The sequence below is a fragment of the Delphinus delphis genome, chromosome 18 (assembly GCF_949987515.2).
Source record: "Delphinus delphis chromosome 18, mDelDel1.2, whole genome shotgun sequence".
Lineage (NCBI taxonomy): Eukaryota > Metazoa > Chordata > Mammalia > Artiodactyla > Delphinidae > Delphinus > Delphinus delphis.
Window position 1 is genome coordinate 12061658 of NC_082700.1, and position 19871 is coordinate 12081528.

The following is a 19871-nucleotide window of genomic DNA, read 5'->3' on the forward strand; positions in this document are numbered from 1 at the left end:
TCTCTGTGTTAGAATATATCTTGCTGCTATTCCCATGCAGACTGGATTCCTTGTCTTGTCTCCTAATTTTACAATTCACTTTATTTATTAAAAGATTTTCATCAAGCACCTCCTGTGTGTCAGGCACTGTGATAGGGATACCACAGTGAGAATTACAAACCTAGGCCCTATCCGCATGAAGCTCAGAGTCTAATAGGGTGCCTATTAAACCACCAACGTGGTTTACATTGGTGAATGTTACACATAAGCTTGAGAAGAATCTGTATCCTGCTGTTGTTGGATGGAATATTCTATAACTGTCAATAGACTGAGTTGATTGATAGTGATGTTCAGCTCAGCTATATCTTCATTGATTTTTCTGCCTTCTTGATTTATCAGTTGCTGACAGGAGGTGTTATATCTCCAACTTTAATAATGGATTTGCCTGTTCTTCCTCCAGTAATTCATCACATTTACCATATAAGTGTTCCTATCAGTTTGTTACGCAGATCTCGGTGACTGTCTGGATTTGTCTACTCATACAGATTTTGGGGGGGGGGAATTTTTCCTGCAAATTCAGATTTCTAAGGAGTCAAGAAGAGTCATTGATTTTCAGGTTATCCACCTTTTTTTGTTATGACATGATTGATGACTCCCAAGCACTATACATATTGGAGCTGAAACCAGAAGTCACAAACTTCTTGAACCTCTTTTCTAATTGGAATGGAAAGAGTGCATTCTCCAAATCAGTGGCTGCATACCCTTATGCTGAAGACTTGTTAGTCTGCTCTCGCAGTGATACCACATCTGGCAAACAGTTGGTGCTACTAATTGGTTAAGTCTGCAGTAGCCTATAGTCTTTCTCCAAGATACACCTAGTTTATACAGGGGTCAGACTGGCAAATTAAACAGAGCTATGTTAGGCCCTCTTCCTTAGGATAACAAATTGTTCTTGTATTACAATTTTGGCCCTGGGTGGGGAAGGCACAATTTCTCACATTTCCATTAGGTTTTCTGCACCATGATAGCTTTTACTTCAGAGATGAGGGCCCAATGGAGGGTTAACTTCAACTGCCAAGTATATCTACTTCAATTACTTAAGTACTGGAAAAATTATCACTGTGGGAGTAGGGGAGTCTGTAGGCACATTGGGTCCAGTGTGATTTGGACTTCAAGCACAGATTGCCATTCTGGGGATCAATGTCAACTCAGACCTCGAAATGTCTGGTTATTTCCTTTCCCACAGTGTACAGTCACCTGTAAAAGTGGTCAGAGGTCTGTTCAGGGGAAGACTGGAGATATTGTCATGATATGTACTTGGACTGATGTTGTGGGGTCCTTCCTTTTAGGAACCCAGCCACTTCTTTGGTCTATGATTTCTGGATCTGAAAATTGGTTCAGGTCTGGGAAATGAGCAAATAACTATGTCTTCTATTGGGTTAACTGTCCTCAGCCTCTACTCCTCCATTCTTAATTTCTTTTAATTATAGCTGTTGAACAGCACCGTCATGAATTGGCTTGGCAGCCAGGATTGGAGGTGGGGCAGCTCCTGAGGCTGGGGGGAACTGGTTGCCTTGCTGGAGAGAGGCCTGTCGAGCAGCTTCCAGGACAGTGAGTGCTCTAGCCCTTACTAGAGCTAGAGGTGGGCCACCTCTGCCCATCCAGAGGGTCCAAGTGGAGTTGTAGAGCTGACATCATCACGAGCATCCATCCAGCTGTCCTGTCACAGTTTTAGGATCCCTGGTTATCCCCATCAGGGCCCTGCCCTTCACATAACAGGCCCGCTTGGACTGGGTATTCAAATGCCTCTGGAGCTCTGCAACCCTCACAATCGGGTCTTCAGCCTCGCTGTTCTATTGTGGCTGCCCTTTCACTACTGGTACAGATGGCCTCTTTAGAAGCTACCACAAAGGCTCTCTGCTTTTCACTCTTAGATACTAAGTGCTTGCTAACTATTCTCAGCCTCTCATTATCCTTATGAAGGATGACAATACAATTGGGCAATAACCCCATATTTTCCAAATGCCTGCATCATGGCTTCTTCCACAGTATTTCCCTACATGAGAACATTTTCCAAGGTCACCATCAGTGAAATCTTTAGCAACGCAACAGCCACACTGAGCCAGGATCTACTGGTGCCACGTCTACTAATCAGGACAGCCCCTACTGCCTGCTACATAGTGAGCCAGTGCCAAATCCCATCTAACCTCCTGTTTTCTCACATCACTCCCAGTACCTCTAGTTGTAGATGTGGTGTTCTGAGAAGCAGATAACAAGATGGGGTTAAATGTGAAAAGATTCTATTATTAGAAATGTCTGTGTGAAAGGAAACAGGGAAGGAACAGGAGAGGGCTGGGAAAGCAGTCAACTGTAATGCAAGTCTGATCCCCAGTGAAGGGGAGAGGGAGAGAAGGTCCTGGAAGTGGAAGCATCCCAGGCAGGCATGCAGCCTAAGGAAAGTCTGGCAAAGCCAGCAGGGAATCCTTAAGCCAAAGTCACTGACAGTGGGGTCCCATATTTCCTAGGAATAGGTCTGCCTTGGTATCCCCACTGCACCTGATCATGGGCCTGCAACAGCCTGTGGGAGGTGAGGTCTTGATGAAAAGCAGTGATGGATTTCGAGCCCAACACCAAGGGTCCTCAGTCAGTTAACCTTCCTGTCCTGGGAAGTCTGTGAGGTGCATTCTCTGAGTGGACAGACTGACTGCTTTTCTTAAGGGCATTTCAGTTTTTCAAATGTAGAATCTCCAATCTCCTACTCTTTGAGGGTTAATCCTAGTTGCTGGTTTTCTGGGAGTAGGGCAAGTTGGAGAGAGCTGAGAGTTCCATTATCCAGATCACATATTTTCATTTAATTATATCATTTTAGACCTGTATCTCACTCTCACCCTCATCTGTGCCTGAAGGCCCAAAGTCCAAAGCAACTGCAGCTTAATTTTTTTCCAGAACATAGACGACTGACTGAAGGACAGTATCCTGACACATGGGGTGGCAGAGGGGTCCCAGTAACTAACTGCTCCATGTACATATATATGTTCAATTAATGTCTCAGTTTCCAGCTCCATCCTCACCTCCACCTTCTTCAGCACCTGGTGCTGCCAAGTTCTAAGGCACTAAGTGGGTCTGAAGAGTGACTGCTCTAATTTCACTGATATTCCTCTCGGCAGGCATTTTGCTGTTGCTTCCTCAACTCTAAGTCAATGACTATTCCTCCAACTGAGGGTCTTCCAAAATTTGTTAATACATTTGTCCAAACGCATAGAATGTACAACACCAAAAGTAAACCCTAGGGTAAACTATGGACTTCGGGTGATTATGATGGGTCAATTTAGGTTCATTTTGATGAGTGATGTTGATAAGGGGAACAGCCATGCATGTGTGGGGTAGAGGGTATACGGGAAATCTCCATACCTTCCTCCCAATTTTGTTGTGAACCTAAAACTGCTCTAAAAAATAAAGTGTTATGCAAGTAAATAATTTTAAAAATTGCCTAGAGAGAAAATGAGAACACATTTTGGATTTTGCAAAACTACATTAGTCATTAAGTACCTTGGACCATTAAAAGCAATACATTTGTGATTCCAATTATAAAATTATTATACACATCCAGAAATCCTTTAAAAATTATAAAACCATACTATAATAACCTTAAGATTCATTCTAGAGTTTGATTCTTTATTTTACTTACTTCAAAATAAACTAGTATTTAAAAACGATTTTATCATAGGCACATAGTCTCTCATCCCGTCACTTCCAGTTCATTAGAAGACCCACAACTTAAAGTTCTTGGTCTTCGCAAGGAGCTGGTTTTATCTGATTATATAATCAGTCATCATGTACTAGAAAACTGCCTAAAAAGATATCCTAAAGCTACAGCTAAATTGAAGACACCACTAGAAACTACCCAGCCCACACCAAATCACGCACACACAAAATTAATTCTTACTATCATGGAAAAGCTGTTCTGTTTTGTTTTTGAAACTAAACAGATCTTAGCATTCCAAACAGTATCATACTTCACCTATATTCATGTCTTAATTTGCTTGTAAAAAGTCACCTTCCGGGCTTCCCTGGTGGCGCAGTGGTTGAGAGTCCGCTTGCCGATGCAGGGGACACGGGTTCGTACCCCGGTCTGGGAAGATCCCACATTCCGCGGAGCGGCTGGGCCCGTGAGCCATGGCCGCTGAGCCTGCGCGTCCAGAGCCTGTGCTCCGCAACGGGAGAGGCCACAACAGTGAGAGGCCCGCGTACAGCAAAAAAAAAAAAAAAAAGTCACCTTCCAACAGGAGATTGAAACAACAGGGAAAGAATAAGAAATTTCAGGATACTATTCACATACCTGAAATCAAATATACTTAGATTTTTTTAAAGTCCCTTTCATCTATACCAAGTGGAAAAGAAGCTCTATTAGCCACTTATTTTTTTTAAAACAATCGCAATTACTATACTGAGGAACACATAAAAACTACAAGCTTAAAAATCACTCTATTGAATGCTTACAAGAGAAAAACCTGAGAATACAATTAATCACAACTCCTAGATATGCTGTACCTCTTAGTGGAAGCAATTGCAACAATGAATGAGCACGGCGTTCTGCATGCTTAAATGACAAGCGCCCCCTGGTGGACAACATTGTTATTAGATTTATGTACAAAATCTGTAACTTATTCTCTGATTTGAGGCTACACCTGTCTCCAAATTAACCATTGTGATCTTTGGGGAGAACACAAATCTGGTGATGCCTATAACATAATACCTCATATTGATTCTACAGACTTAGTCTTTAGCTAATTGAACTTTTCTTTAAATGCCTTAAGATTATATTTATAAGGACGTAGTAAGGATTTGAATTTCGGCAAATTGGCTTTCTAGCAATTGATTCTCTACAAATTGACCAAGAGTCCTGCAGAGGACATTTGAGGTGAGACTAGATATCTTCCCTCCCTTGTGCCTCCCTCCACCAGGCCGTCTTGTTGGCTTTAGGAGCGGGATCTCCTGTGCTCTAACCATCTGATGGACAGAGCATGTGTGCTGGTAAGAGGTTTCCTTGAAGGGTCCAAGTTGTCTGGATGTAGTGGAAAACAAAGGAGAGTACACTGATGGAAAAATTAGAAGCAGAGAGAAATAGGGGTGCTATGGTCTGAATGTTTGTGCCCCCCCCCAAATTCACATATTAAAATCCCAACGCCTGATGTGATGGTATCATGGGAGATGCTTAGGTTATGAGGTTTGAGCCCTCATGAATAGGATTAATGTTCTTATAAAATAGATCCCCCAGAGCTCCCTTACCCTTTCCACCATGTGAAGACACAGCAAGAAGGCATTGTCTATGAACCAGAAAGCGAGCCCTTATCAAGCACTGAATCTGCTGGTGTCTTAATCCCGGACTTCTCAGCCTCCAGAACTGTGACAAATAAATTTCTGTTGCTTATAAACCACCCAGTCTGTAGTATTTTTTTTTAACAGCCCAAACAGACTGAGATAAGGTGTCACTGATTTTGATTCCAGATGAGTCAAGGACCAAGACTCCCGCTGTCATAGAGTTGACCACAGGGAAATGGTGGAAGTTGGTGATAAAGACTTTATACTAACTCTTGTCGCAAGACATGCTGTCTTGCACATCTTTCTCTGAGGGATATAAATTCCTTAAATTGGTTTGTTTCTTTTTCCCAGATTGTGCTCTGTAATAGAACCTATTGAAATGCCTGCTAAAAAGACCAATGTTCAGGGCTTACCCTAGACCTACGAAATGAGAATCTCTGGGAGTAATGCCCAGAATGTATACTTTCAATAAATTATCCATGTGATTCTTATAGAGTTTGAAAATTAAAGAACCACTACTCGAAAGACTGACCAGCAGCTAAGGATGCAGCAGTGCTGGGCAGTAAAGGGAAGTTGGGAAGTAGAGGAGCCAACCCTCTTTCCTGTTTGTGGCACAGTATTAGAGGTACTAAGCTTGACTTGGCCTGAACAAGCTAATCTAGGAAACAAGACATGCACTGCCAAATGTGAGTAGTGACAGTAAAGCACTGAAAGATTACTCAATTTATTGCTGGGGAACCCTCTGCAGGGCTGCACAGTGCAAGCCATCAAGCTCTGATAAATAGCACAGTCCATCCTTAGCTCTGTAACCTAACTACCTAACTAGAGATTAATGAAGAGGCCTGGAGGGCCAGGTCAGAACCTGAGAAATAGCTATTGCTCATCAGAGGTGAAACAGCCGGATTAGCCTTAACTTTTAGTTATTTGGTATGCTTACAACAGATTCTAGCCTTCCAGAAAGGCTACAGATCTTTGCAGGACACACCTGGAAATTCCTGAAACATTAGGGAGGCTCTACATTCTTTTTCTGGTGGACACAAACAGAAGGGGCTAGAAAATGTACACCCAGCTAGCCCAAGAGAAGTAAAGGTTCTGTGCCTTTTATCAGAAGCTTTAACTCCCTGCAGAAGCCCCTGCTTTCTGGGCAGGTACAAAGAACCACAAAATTCTGCGAGAGCTTTAAGAAGGTACCAGAAGATTCACAACTGTGTAACAGCAGAGCTAAATAAGTCAAACAGATTGCACATCTCTGGGCCTTACCCTTGCCCTTATTCCTTCCAAATAGATTAAGGTTAATCTCACAACAGACTTGTTTCAATGAAATTTTACTTCTCCTTTATCAAGGGAAGGAAGGAAGAGAACTAACACGCTGCTCACTCTGTCAGCCACTATGCTTTTGGCTTGACATATCTCTAGTAGTCTGCATGACAACCTTACAAGAGAGTTTAACTAACTCTATTTTACAGATGAGGAAATTAAGCCTCAGAGAGATGAACTAACTTCCTCAGTGTCCCATAGTTTGAATTTGAACCAGAACAGTTTAATTCCAGAAGCCATGTTTCCATGGCTTACACTCACTCCACTTTCTCACCCCTACTTTCCTCTGCACCACTTTTCCCCCCCAATATCCCCTCTTCTGGTTAGCACTTGCTTACATCCTTCACCTCTGAATAATTTGCCCAAACTATGGACCATGCGCTCTATCCTACCCTGCACCAGAAGTTTCCTGGAGAACATCCGTCTGCTGATCATTCATAAACCTTCTCCTCCCTTGGCTTCTGGGATGCCACTCTTGCCCACTTCTCCCCCTCATCCTTTTTCAATATTTTTCCTTCTCATTGATCTTCACTGAATTACCTTAAATGTTAGTATGTCCCAGGGTTCAATCCTCAATCCTATTTGTCAGACTATATATTTTTGCCTGAGCAATCTTTAAACTTTCATGACTTCAAGTGACACTGATGACTCCATGGCCTCTATTTCCAGAGAGACAATGTTCTGCAGTCTAAAACTATTTCCAGTTGCTGACTGACCACTGGTATCTGTGTAATACATACAAACCTAAGTCATTTCCTATTATCCTCACTAGTTCTGATTTCTAGAGCCCTGCTCATTTTAATCCACAAAGTTATTCAAGCTTAACCATCCTCAAATCCTCTCCCACTCTCACCCGAGTATCTAGATACGTATAAAATCCACATTCCTCAACATCTCTTCAATCTGTCACCTCTGCTCCATCCCCATATACTACTGTCTAAGCTGAAAAACACCTTCCCTTACTTAGATTATTACAAGAGCATCCTAACTGGTTTTCCTGCTTCAAGTCTCACCCATCCCTGGGGAATCCTGGGGGGTGGGGTAGGAGATGACTTTAAAACTGTATACAAAATACTTCAGTAGCTTCCCATCACATATAAAAAGTTCACACTCCCTAACATGGATACAAAATCCTTTATTATGTAGTCCTTGCATGTATTTCCAAGCTCATCTCCCATCACCTCTCTTATTTATTCCTGACATACTGAGCTAACTGTAGACCTGGGGTGTCTTTAGATAGATCGATCCAGAGTGACGTTATCTTTAGTTGAAAATTTGAATATGTGCATATCTCATGATCTAAAAACTCCGCTATAAGTGTGCTAGAGCAGCGGTTCTCAAACTTTTGTGTGTATTCGAGTTAGCTGGAGAACTAATAAAGACTGCAGAGGTAGCAAGCTGGATAAAGAATGGGGCTGAACTTTATATTTTTATGAAGTTCTCCAGGTGATTCTGTTACTATGGAAGTTTGAGGACCACTGCCCTAAAGCAAGAGCCAGCAAATTACAGCCTGGGCACCAAATCTGGCTGCCGCCTGTTTTTGTAAAGGAAGATGTGTTAGAACACAGCAGTGAAAATGTGTAGTTGCAAGGGAGATGGGGTGACCTACAAAGCTGAAAATATTTACTCTCTAGCCTTTGCAGAAAAGTTAGCAAAGTCCAGAGGAACACTCTGTACTCAGAGACATTTATAAGGATGTTCACCTTGGCAATGTTTGTCATAGTGAGATTTTGAAAAGTCTTCAATGTACTGAAATAGAGGAATACATAAATTAGGATATATACATCTAATGGAATACTATACAGCAGATAAAATTTACTAGACCTTTATGTATTAACATGGATAGAACAAAAAAAATAGAAGAATGCCACATACAGCATGATTTTTTTTTATATGAATGTTTAGACACAATATATGTAGAAAGGTATTTTATTATTTTTTTGTGTGTGTGGTACGCGGGCCTCTCACTGTTGTGGCCTCTCCCGTTGCGGAGCACAGGCTCCAGATGCGCAGGCTCAGCGGCCATGGCTCATGGGCCCAGCCGCTCCGCGGCATGTGGGATCTTCCCGGACCGGGGCACAAACCCGTGTCCCCTGCATCGGCAGGCGGACTCTCAACCACTGTGCCACCAGGGAAGCCCTAGAAAGGTATTTTAAAATAAACTGGAATGGCATATACTAAATCCAAGATCATCTTGCCTCGACTCTATAAAGTATTTTCATTAAAAAAGCTGAGGTCAAAAAGTGACAAAAATCCAAAGATTTGCAAATACTACAATATATTTTTTGCCATATTGTCCTCTGTGGCTTTTGTTGTATTTAAAATTGAAACCAGAAATACCCTAAACTATTTAACTATAGGGGAAAGTAATTGAACATTAATAATCCAATGCAATGGAATATAATGTAGCCCTTAAAAATGTACATGAAGAAAACATAAGAAATAATTGATTTAATTGTCCATTCTGAACATACCAATAGAATACAAAATTGCCCATGAAGTAAGGTTACAATTACATATTTTTTTAAAAGTGCAGTCCTTTTTTTTATTCCTTTTTTCCCCTTTTGGTTGTCTTGTCTATTGAGTTGTTCCTTTTAATCAATATATATACATACCAAAAATTACTAAGAAGACAACAGTAGATGTGTTTAACTTAATACTTTTCTTCTCTTTTATTTTCCAAATAATATTAAATAAATACATATTACCTTAAAATGAAATGTGGTGATAGAGCTTGTGCGTGGCAGATGGAACTGACTGCACATCCAATGTCCATCTTCCCCTTCATCCTACTATGCTCAGTTAAAACACTACAAATCTCAGCCTTCCTTGCAAACATGGGTGGTCAGGTGATAAAGTTCTAACCAATGAGATAGATGTACAAGGAAACTGCTGGGTGCAGCTCGTTAAGAGGAAGCTGACTTGACTAGTTTTCACCTTTCCCTTTTCCCTTCTCCTACTTCTTTCCCTGAATGAGACTGTGAAGCAAGTGAGAAGCCATCTTGTGAGCATGGGGACAAAGCCACTCATTAAAGGACAGCAGAGTGGAAAGTCAGGAGGAGTCTGGATTCCTGAAGGCATTATAGAGCCACTGCACCAACCCTGGACTGCATACCTTCCACCTTTCCTGTTACATGAGGAAAAGCTCCAAAATACCTTACTTGTTTAAGCCTTTCTCCTATATGCAGCCAAACATAACCCTTAACTGAGACATCTTGCTAAAATTAAAGTTTAACAAATTATACCACTGTAAGGCACTTTAAAGTTTATCTAAGCATACTGCCTTCAGATGAGAAAAGCAATCTTCAGAAAGGTTGAAGGCTTGAAGCCCATCTGTATCCAAACAAGGACTAGAACCCCACTCTCACTTAAGTAAATACTTTTTTCTAAAATATTAAAATCAAGTCCACTTTAGTGGTCCAGGTTGAAAATAACTTATTGGACGTTTCATATTTCTTTTTCTAATGATAACATTTAAAGAAATTAGACATGCACAGGTCAAAAACCAATGCTCATCCTTCTGTTGCTCATAAGCAAAGCTGCACTTTGAAGTTACTCAAAATCAGTATTCAAACTAACTGACATCAGTTTCTTAAGTATATGCGGGTTCAGGTTACTCCTAAAGACTAAGTAATCTACAACAAGGATAGAGAGTCAGTAAATTTACAAATGGCATTTGAAGTCATACTCTGCCCCACAAAACAACTAATTTAGGCCCTTTTCTCTGATTATCAACCTAACAGAAAACCAAAAATACTTGTATTACACAAATGGTACATGTCTGAATCTCACAAATATTGTTTCTGATATAAAGAATAAGACTCTTTTGTCCTCGGAAAAGAGAGATTTCTTTCCTATACTGGATATAAGATTTTTGGATCCCTAATGCTTTTTGCTCAGTAGTTGGCTACTTCCATCACCAACTCCCTGGTTAGATTCCTAATCCCTGCTCTTCAGACAAACGCCCTCTGGATTCCACTGTGTAAGAAAACCCAGGTACTCAGGGCATCTGCCCAGAGAACAGAGAGGACCAACTCCTTAAGAGCCTGAACTTTCATTCTCTCTCCTTTCTGCTTAGTATGTGGCCCCACTCTTGGTTCTTCTAACATTTCTTTTGTTCTTTACTGAAGAGAAATGTAATTCTCTGCCTCCAGATCTAAACCTCTTAGAGAAAGACATTTTCTTCAAGAATAAGACAAATTCATCAAGGGAAATAAGTATTTTTGTGAACATGAATAAATTACAGAGTCTGAGGTAGCAATGAGAAAACTGATTAAATGCTTTTTAGATATGCTACAGAGTCTTCTTCCATGTCACACCAGCACTTGTTGCTACCCTCCAGGAGGCTAGATACCCCGTTTCTTGAGCTATGACTGGGGGTAGGCTGTCAAGAAGCAGGAAGCCAGAATATATTATATTCTGTAGGTAGAACTTGATATTTTATATTCTGTAGGTAGCAATAAAATTCTACCTACAGTTAAGAAACGCTAAGCTAAAACAGCCCTTGCAGCAATTTCTAAATACCACAAGATGGAGCTATGACTCCATGGCAGAGGAAAAAACTTCACTACTTTTCCAACAACAAAAAAACACACATTATTTTCCTGACTTTCCAACACACAGACATAAGGGTATTTCTGGGTTGTAAATAACAGAGAGGTCTGCAAAAAAGTTAATTTCTCCCTCAATTCATTAACAAAAATAAAAGATTTTTCTGTCTTTCACTAAAGGTTTGCAGTTATTCAAAGAGCGCTCTCCATAAATGCCCAGGGCTTCTGTGAATACAGCAGGCAGCTTAGTGCTCTACCTACAGCTACTGAGAAACACATTATTTCTGATCAGCAGTATCAAAGGGCTGTTGGTATAGCAGAGTTAAATGGCAGAGGTTTAAGAGGGAGAGACTCTGACTCCACATTTCCAGACTGTGTGAAACTGAGTAAATCATTCAATCTCTTCAAGCTTAGAATCACATGTATTAAAATAACAATATAAAATTGTATGTCATGGGGTTTGTTGCAAGACTGAAATAATGTACATAAGTTAATTTGCATATTACATATGTTTAATTTAGGACAAGTTATTATAATTATTAGTGTAATATTAAGTCCTGCCAATTTAGCTGAGTATCGTATTTTCATTTTCATGCAAAGTACCCTTGGTTTATTTACGAGATTTCCATGTTTTTCTGAGTATTCTTGAAATAAAAATTCAGAAAGAGTTCAACATAAGTCATGCTTTGGGCCTCCTCTACATTAAAAAAAATATTAACAAATATTTGAATGAATGAAAAACAAACGAATACTCTTTGTAAAGTAGAAAACATAAATTCATTTATCGGAGATTTAAATTACTTCTCAAAAGAAGAAAGATGTCACTAGGGCAACCAAAAGAAAAAGTAGGTGAAGCAGCCCAGTGCGGTTACAGGGTAATTTATGGGTTCTAGGAACTAGAATGGAACTGTTTTAGATGGGTATGAGAGAGGTATTTCTGAGTTAAACAGGCTCTTTCAGGTTGTAAGGAATAGACACTCAGGTTTCCCCCCAGCCTGACCACTGAGATCCTTTCACTTCCATTTTGTTTGTACCTGCAACAGAATCCCTGCCCAGCTTTTTACAGGAGAGACCAAGCTGAAGGCCTTGTTTATAGGATTCTTTACATCACAGGAAAGCTCCACTGAATAAGATATTTTATTTGGACCTTGTCACAGTCTTTAAACTTTTGTTTGAAATCTGTCTGGGGAAAAGTACACATAATTTCCTTCAATTATTCCTTTTGTTTCAACATCTTTTACTCACCACTGGCATCCATTCATAGACACGAATAGAAGACAGTCTGTCTACAATAAAGCAAATATGAGCAACTGATGTTTTATCAATTTTAACTCCACTTATAAAACATATATATAGGCGCTTCTGTACCTGAAGGATTTCCACAGATTTTTTTCCATTTTCTCTTTGAGAGAAACAATCTGCTTTTCTAGTTGGTCATTCAATTCAAGTTGTGTCTCATAACGGGTTTTCCATTCACCACCTGAGTGAAGAGGTGGGGACGGTCAAGCTCACCTCACCACCTCTCATTTATTCATTAAAACATTAATTAGCTCAGTCCTACTCCATTACTATACTGGAATTTATTAGTAACACAGATGCACTGGAGGGAACTCATGTCTAAGCGTGCGTTCTCCGTTACACAGGATCTGTGCAGACACCAGACTCACCTATTCCCACCCAGCCGGCCTCACTGTCACTATTGTGATTCCTGGTCTTCTTACTCTCCACCCGCTTTTGTCTTTAGTTCCTGTGTATCCTTATAAGGAATTCTACTAGAGGAAATATCAGGAACATGTTTCTTTCCTTGGAACTTGAAATATCCATATATTACAGCCTAAGGAGTACTAGCCTCCCATCCAATGTCATATTCATTTTTTTCCTTTGCAAAAGAATTCTGAAGTCTGTTCAACAACTACCAATTATGTGTTTGCTGTGTTAAAAGCACACAATACCTTACACATATAAACTAATTTAATCCTCATTTACAAAAACTTACCCATTTTACAGATGAGAAAAACAAGGTTCAGAGATGTCAAATAACAGTATTAAGATGACAAAGTAATAAATGGGGAACTGGGGTTTCAACCAATTTGTTCTGACTTGAAAGTGTGTCCTCTTAACCGCTATGCTATGGTAACACTCTTTACCTTCGGCTACCTATTCAGGTATCTTCTCTTATCCGTAAGCAGTTTTCTTTCACTAAATCCCTTTGGCTACTGAGGCCAAAACATTTGTCTTCTTGCTCTGGGAGGAGGAGGAGGATGCAGCCTAGAATTAAAACCTCCTTTTCGGCTCCAAGGCCCAAAGCTAATTTTTTTTTTTTTTTTTTTTTTGAGTCTTGAAAGTCACACTTTGTAGAGAGAAAAAATGGTGTTTCTAAACTTTAAATGCTCTTTGCATATATGGGGCAACTTCTGCTACATGGCTGATGGAGGAGTCTAAGCAGAAAGACTTACTAGCTCACACCACTGCCAACCTCCGCAACCTTAACACAACCCTGCCCTCACTCTCATTTCTAATCAGATGTGGTCTACCAAAGAGAGGGGCAGGAATGCCCTTCCAAACCGAAGTCCAAAGTCATTAATCCAAATGCTTAACAAGTGGATGGAGACCCACAAAACTGGAGATTGATAAAATTTTTGCTTTCTTTTCACATACCAGCATTGCCCCCCCCACCCACAAATTTGGTTAGCTTCCTGCTGTCAACTGTTTTCTTTTTCTGAAAAAGGACCACACTGAGTTTGACTTTCCCTGCCACACTTTGTTCTGTGATAAGCCAGAAGTACTGATTTCATACTGAGGTTTGTAATTTTTACAAAATTTTTGAGAAATAGTTTTTCATCTGTCTTTAAAATGCAGTAATGTTTAAATTATGCTTTCAAGTGGGAATAAGATTAGCAATTCAAAATAGCAAGTTTCTGGAATAATCTTGATACTAAGGAATGTTCAGAACCATCTAAAACCAGCCCAGGTAAGAGATGTGGTGCTCTCATTAGATGGTCACAATAAATGTGACCCTAAAAGAGATGATCCTTGACCTTGAGCACCACAGCAGCCAACCTATCAAGGCCTAAGATGTACTTAATTATCAAAATACAGATTGTGAGGATAAAAATTTAGCAGAAACATTTGTGTCTCTTGGGAGAAAAAATACCCTGAGCAGTAACTCCATGAAACCACAGCTTTTGCAGTAATTCTAAAAACAAACAAAAAACAAGCACTGTACCTTTGAAGGGAAAAATTAAATTGCTTTGCAGTCTCAAAGAGGGATCTTGGCTAGAATCACTACAGTGAAAAACAAAATCAAACCAAAAATTGAAAAATTCTAGAAATATCCTTCATGGTCAAAATTGACCTTAAAAGAGGAAGTTCATAAAGCAAGAGAATATTAGGTGGAGGCTTATCTTTCAGATATGGACATTTTTTTCCCAAAGAGAGATAGCACGTTAACAAAAGCAAAACAAACAAAGCCCAACTAAACAACAATGCCAAATAATTATTTTTAAATTGTTAAGAAGAACACAGTTGAACTGATTGAAACTTGACCCTACATGGACATTCATGTTTGTGTTGTTCACTATATTTATGATTACAGTGATGGAGTTATATTAACTTGAAAAGACTTTGTAAAGTAAGAAAATGTTAACAAGGAAAGGAAAGAGCCTACTATGTGGGACTGTATGAGGCGCTAGGGATTCTAAAATAAAATAGACACAATTCCTGCCGTCAATCAGCAGTAGGAGAAGTTGGGAGGGGTGGGGAGTACAGAAACATAGCCAGAACATTTAAGAAATTTTTGGTTAATTGGTTGTAATGGTACACAAAGAAAGATATCCAATCTGGAAGGTGACAGAAGGGAAACAGAAATGGGGAGGTCAAGATTGAAGAGGGACAGAAAATGCTTTTTGGAGGGAATGACACCTGTTCTAAGCCAGAGAGGGTAAAAAAGAATATTCAAACAGCAAGAACTGCATGAACAAAAATGCCAACATGTACAAAAAGGGGGCACGGTGCAGACTATCTCTTTGAGTAAAGTTGCCCCCCAGCAAATTTTCAGAAGACTCCATGAGGAAAAGCATCCCCAAAGTAGGACCAGTGGGTTTAAGCCATGTCTCCACCAGTTTATTTCTGTGATCCTGAGCAAGTTACATTTCCTGTGCCTCAATTTCTCAACTGTAAAATAAGGATAATTAAAGTTCCTACACTATAGGATATTGACAGGATTAATTAAAACATGTGAAGGCTTAAAGCAGTGCAGGGCACACAGAAATTGCTATAAAACTTAGTTGTTTTTGTTATTAGCATTTTTATCATCATAAGAAATTTACTGCAAAAATTTTTCCCCAAAGGGTAGTACTACACTGCTATCAGTAATGTATAAAGTTCCTATTTCACTTATAAAAAAAAATCTCTACTTCTTTTATAGGCAACAAATTTCTTTGACTTTAAAACAAGTTGGATATTTTCCCATATTCACGAGTTGTCTCTGTGTCCTACTCATATTTATCTACTGGGAACTTAGTGTTTTCTAACTGAATTGCAGAGGACATAGGTGTGGTGAAAATATAAACCTTTTGTCCATCATTTTGGCTACCAATGTCTTTCCCAGATTACTGTTTGACTTCTCATATTGGTCTTTTTTCCTTTAAATCAAGGGAAGCTATTTTCACAAGGGAAGTCAAACCTAAACATGTTTTCCTCAGTGATTTATTGCTCTTTAAGAAAGGCCTTCTTTATCCATAAACAAATATATATTCATCTATATTTTCTTGGTTCATTTTAAAATATTTAAATCTTTAAATTTTAAATATTTAATAATTTTAAATATTAAATCCATCTGGAAGGTTTTATTTTAGAGTAATTTTTATTTATTTGGCTGCCCCAGGTCATAGTTGCGGCATGCAAACTCTTAGTTGCGGCATGTGGGCTCTGGTTCCCTGACCAGGGATGGAACCCGGGCCCCATGCATTAGGAGCACAGAGTCTTAGCCACTGGACCACCAGGGAAGTCCCCCCAGAAGTTTTGAGAATTAAGTATACAGTGAAGATCTAAAGGGATTATTTTTCTAAATATTATACCAATTTTCCAAATTCATCACTTTAAAAGAAGCTCATGTTTTTTTCTTTTTTTTGGCAGTGCCATGCAGCATGCGGAATCCTAGTTCCCTGACCAGGGATCAAACCCATGCCCCCTGCATTGGAAGCACGGAGTCTCAACCACTGGATGGCCAGGGAAGTCCCTCTTTTAGCTCTTTTAAAGCTCTGTGTGGTGACACAGATTCCAATAAAACATTGCTGGTAATTGGCTCTTTGGTTCCAGTTCTCTGCCCAGAAGCCCTTTCCCAAACTTGGGCAGGCAGGCTAAAGTTGTTCTTTCTTGATGGTGGGAAGGGGAAGACAGTAATTAGAAAGTGATAGCTTCATGATTTTTATGGAATGTTTGTGTCCCTCTAAAATTCATATGTTGAAGCCCTAACCCCATGTGACTTTAGTTGGAGGTGGGGTCTGTGAGAAAGTGATAAAAGTTAAATGAGATCGTAAGGGTGGGGCCATAATCCAATAGGGCTGCTGACCTTATAAAAAAAGGAAGAGGCACCATAGCTTGTTCTGCCTGCCATGTGGGAACACAATGAGAAGGTGGTCATCTGCAAGGCAGGAAATGGGTCCGCACTAGAGACCAAATCGGCTGGCACCTTGATCTTGGACTTCCAGGATCTAGAACTATAAGAAAATAAATTTCTGTTGTTTAAGCCACGCAGTCTTACAGTACTTTGTTATGACAGCCTGAGCAGACTAAAACAATGATCATTTGGTACTTTCCTATTTCAATGTCTGGTGCAGTTTTTGTAATAATCTATTTCCCACAAGTCTCATAAATGAAAATGGTTTTCTCCTTTTTTTCATAGATAACTGAAAACAATTTTTTAATTAACTTAGTAACCTGGCCCTGAATTTCACACTAGTACAACATTTTAATAAATTAGAATCTCTTTCTGTTATGGACTGAACTGTGTCTGCTTCCTCCCTCCAAATTCATATGTTGAAGTCCTACGCTCCCAGTACTCAGATGTGACTGTATTTAGAGATAGGACATTTATAAAGCTCATTAAGGTTAAATGAGATCATATGCTTAGCCCTAATCCAATATGACTGATTTCATTATAAGAAGAAATTAGGACACAAACAGGTACAGAGGGAAGACCATGTGAAGACACAGAAAGAAAGCCCTCAGAAGAAACCAACCCTGTGAACATCACACCCTTGGACTTGTAGTCTCCAGAACTGTGAGAAAATAAGTTTCTGTGGTTCAACTCAGCCTGTCTGTGGTACATTGCTATGGAAGCTCTAGCAAACTAATACATTACATATTTTGTTTTATTGATTTGTTTTCAGTTTTAATGACTTTATCTTTATTATATATTGTAGGAGTCCCGTCAACTCCCCAAAATTTCTTATCAGTTATCCCTGTCTATTTATTCATCTCATTAACTTTAGAGTCAGTTATTGAAGTTAAGAGAAAACAGCTGTTTTAATAAGAATTACATATCAATAAATTAATTTGAAAAGAATGAGCATATTTATAACACCCAATTCTCCTATATAGGAAAAGTCTACGTCCCCATTATAAAACCTTAATAATAAATTTCCCAATTTCATTTCACTTTAGGGTTTCTCTCCAGTATGAAATCCTTTATGTTGAACAAGGTGAGAATTCCGTTTTTTTTTTTTTTAAACATCTTTATTGGAGTATAATTGCTTTACAGTGGTGTGTTAGTTTCTGTTTTATAACAAAGTGAATCACTTATACATACACATATATCCCCATATCTCTTCCTCCTTGTGTCTCCCTCCCTCCCACCCTCCCTATCCCACCCCTCTAGGTGGTCACAAAGCACTGAGCTGATCTCCCTGTGCTATGTGGCTGCTTCCCACTAGCTATCTATTTTACATTTGGTGGTGTATATATGTCCATCCAACTCTCTCACTTTGTCCCAGCTTACCCTTCCCCCTCCCTGTATCTTCAAGTACATTCTCCTGTAGGTCTGCGTCTTTATTCCCATCTTGCTCCTAGGTTACTCATGACCATTTTTTTTTTTTTTTTTAAGATTCCATATATATGTGTTAGCATATGGTACTGGTTTTTCTCTTTCTGACTTACTTCACTCTGTATGACAGACTCTAGGTCCATCCACCTCACTACAAATAACTCAATTTCATTTCTTTTTATGACTAAGAAATATTCCATTGCATATATGTGCCACATCTTCTTTATCCACTCATCTGTCGATGGACACTTAGGTTGCTTCCACATCCTGGCTATTGTAGATAGAGCTGCAATGAACATTGTGGTACATGATTCTTTTTGAATTATGGTTTTCTCAGGGTATATGCCCAGTAGTGGGATTGCTGGGTCATATCGTAGTTCTATTTTTAGTATTTTAAGGAACCTCCATACTGTTCTCCATAGTGGCTGTATCAATTTACATTCCCACCAACAGTGCAAGAGGGTTCCCTTTTCTCCACACCCTCTCCAGCATTTATTGTTTGTAGATTTTTTGATGATGGACATTCTGACTGGTGTGGAATGATATGTCATTGTAGTTTTGATTTGCATTTCTCTAATGATTAATGATGTTGAGCATTCTTTCATGTGTTTGTTGGCAGTCTGTATATCTTCTTTAGAGAAATGTCTATTTAGGTCTTCTGCCCATTTTTGGATTGGGTTGTTTGTTTTTTTTTTGATATTGAGCTGCATGAGCTGCTTGTAAATTTCGGAGATTAGTCATTTGTCAGTTGCTTCATTTGCAAATAATTTCTCCCATTCTGAGGGTTGTCTTTTCATCTTGTTTATGGCTTCCTTTGCTGTGCAAAAGCTTTTAAGTTTCATTAGGTCCCATTTGTTTATTTTTGTTTTTATTTCTGTTTCTCTAGGAGATGGGTCAAAAAGGATCTTGCTGTGATTTATGTCATAGAGTGTTCTGCCTATGTTTTCCTCTAAGAGTTTTATAGTGTCTGGCCTTACATTTAGGTCTTTAATCCATTTTGAGTTTATTTATTTTTGTGTATGGTGTTAGGGAGTGTTCTAATTTCATTCTTTTACATGTAGTTGTCCAGTTTTCCCAGCACCACTTATTGAAGAGGCTGTCTTTCCTCCATTGTATATTCTTGCCTCCTTTATCAAAGATAAGGTGACCTTATGTGCATGGGTTTATCTCTGGGCTTTCTATCCTGTTCCATTGATCTATATTTCTGTTTCTGTGCCAGTACCATACTGTCTTGATTACTGTAGCTTTGTAGTATAGCCTGAAGTCAGGGAGCCTGATGCCTCCAGCTCTGTTTTTCCTTCTCAAGATTGCTTTCGCTATTCGGGGTCTTTTGTGTTTCCATACAAATTGTGAATTTTTTTGTTCTAGTTCTGTGAAAAATGCCAGTGGTAGCTTGATAGGGATTGCACTGAGTCTGTAGATTGCTTTGGGTAGTATAGTCATTTTCACAGTGTTGATTCTCCAAATCCAAGAACATGGTATATCTCTCCATTTATTTGTATCATTAATTTATTTCATCAGTGTCTTATAATTTCCTGCATACAGGTCTTTTGTCTCCTTAGGTAGGTTTATTCCTAGGTATTTTATTCATTTTGATGCAATGGTAAATGGGAGTGTTTCCTTAATTTCTCTTCCAGATTTTTCATCATTAGTTTATA

At 39.3% G+C, this 19871-nt stretch overlaps 1 protein-coding gene across 1 annotated transcript in view; it reads right to left on the minus strand.

Annotated features, from left to right (window-relative positions):
- The window catches only part of CCDC169 (coiled-coil domain containing 169), a gene marked incomplete at its 5' end in the record, with an annotated part of 42363 nt that overhangs the window by 11967 nt on the left and 10525 nt on the right, over positions 1–19871 (minus strand). Inside the window, 3 exon segments of the mRNA XM_059996194.1 lie at positions 12414–12454; positions 12537–12558; positions 12560–12648. Coding sequence (XP_059852177.1) covers positions 12414–12454; positions 12537–12558; positions 12560–12648 — 152 coding nt within the window.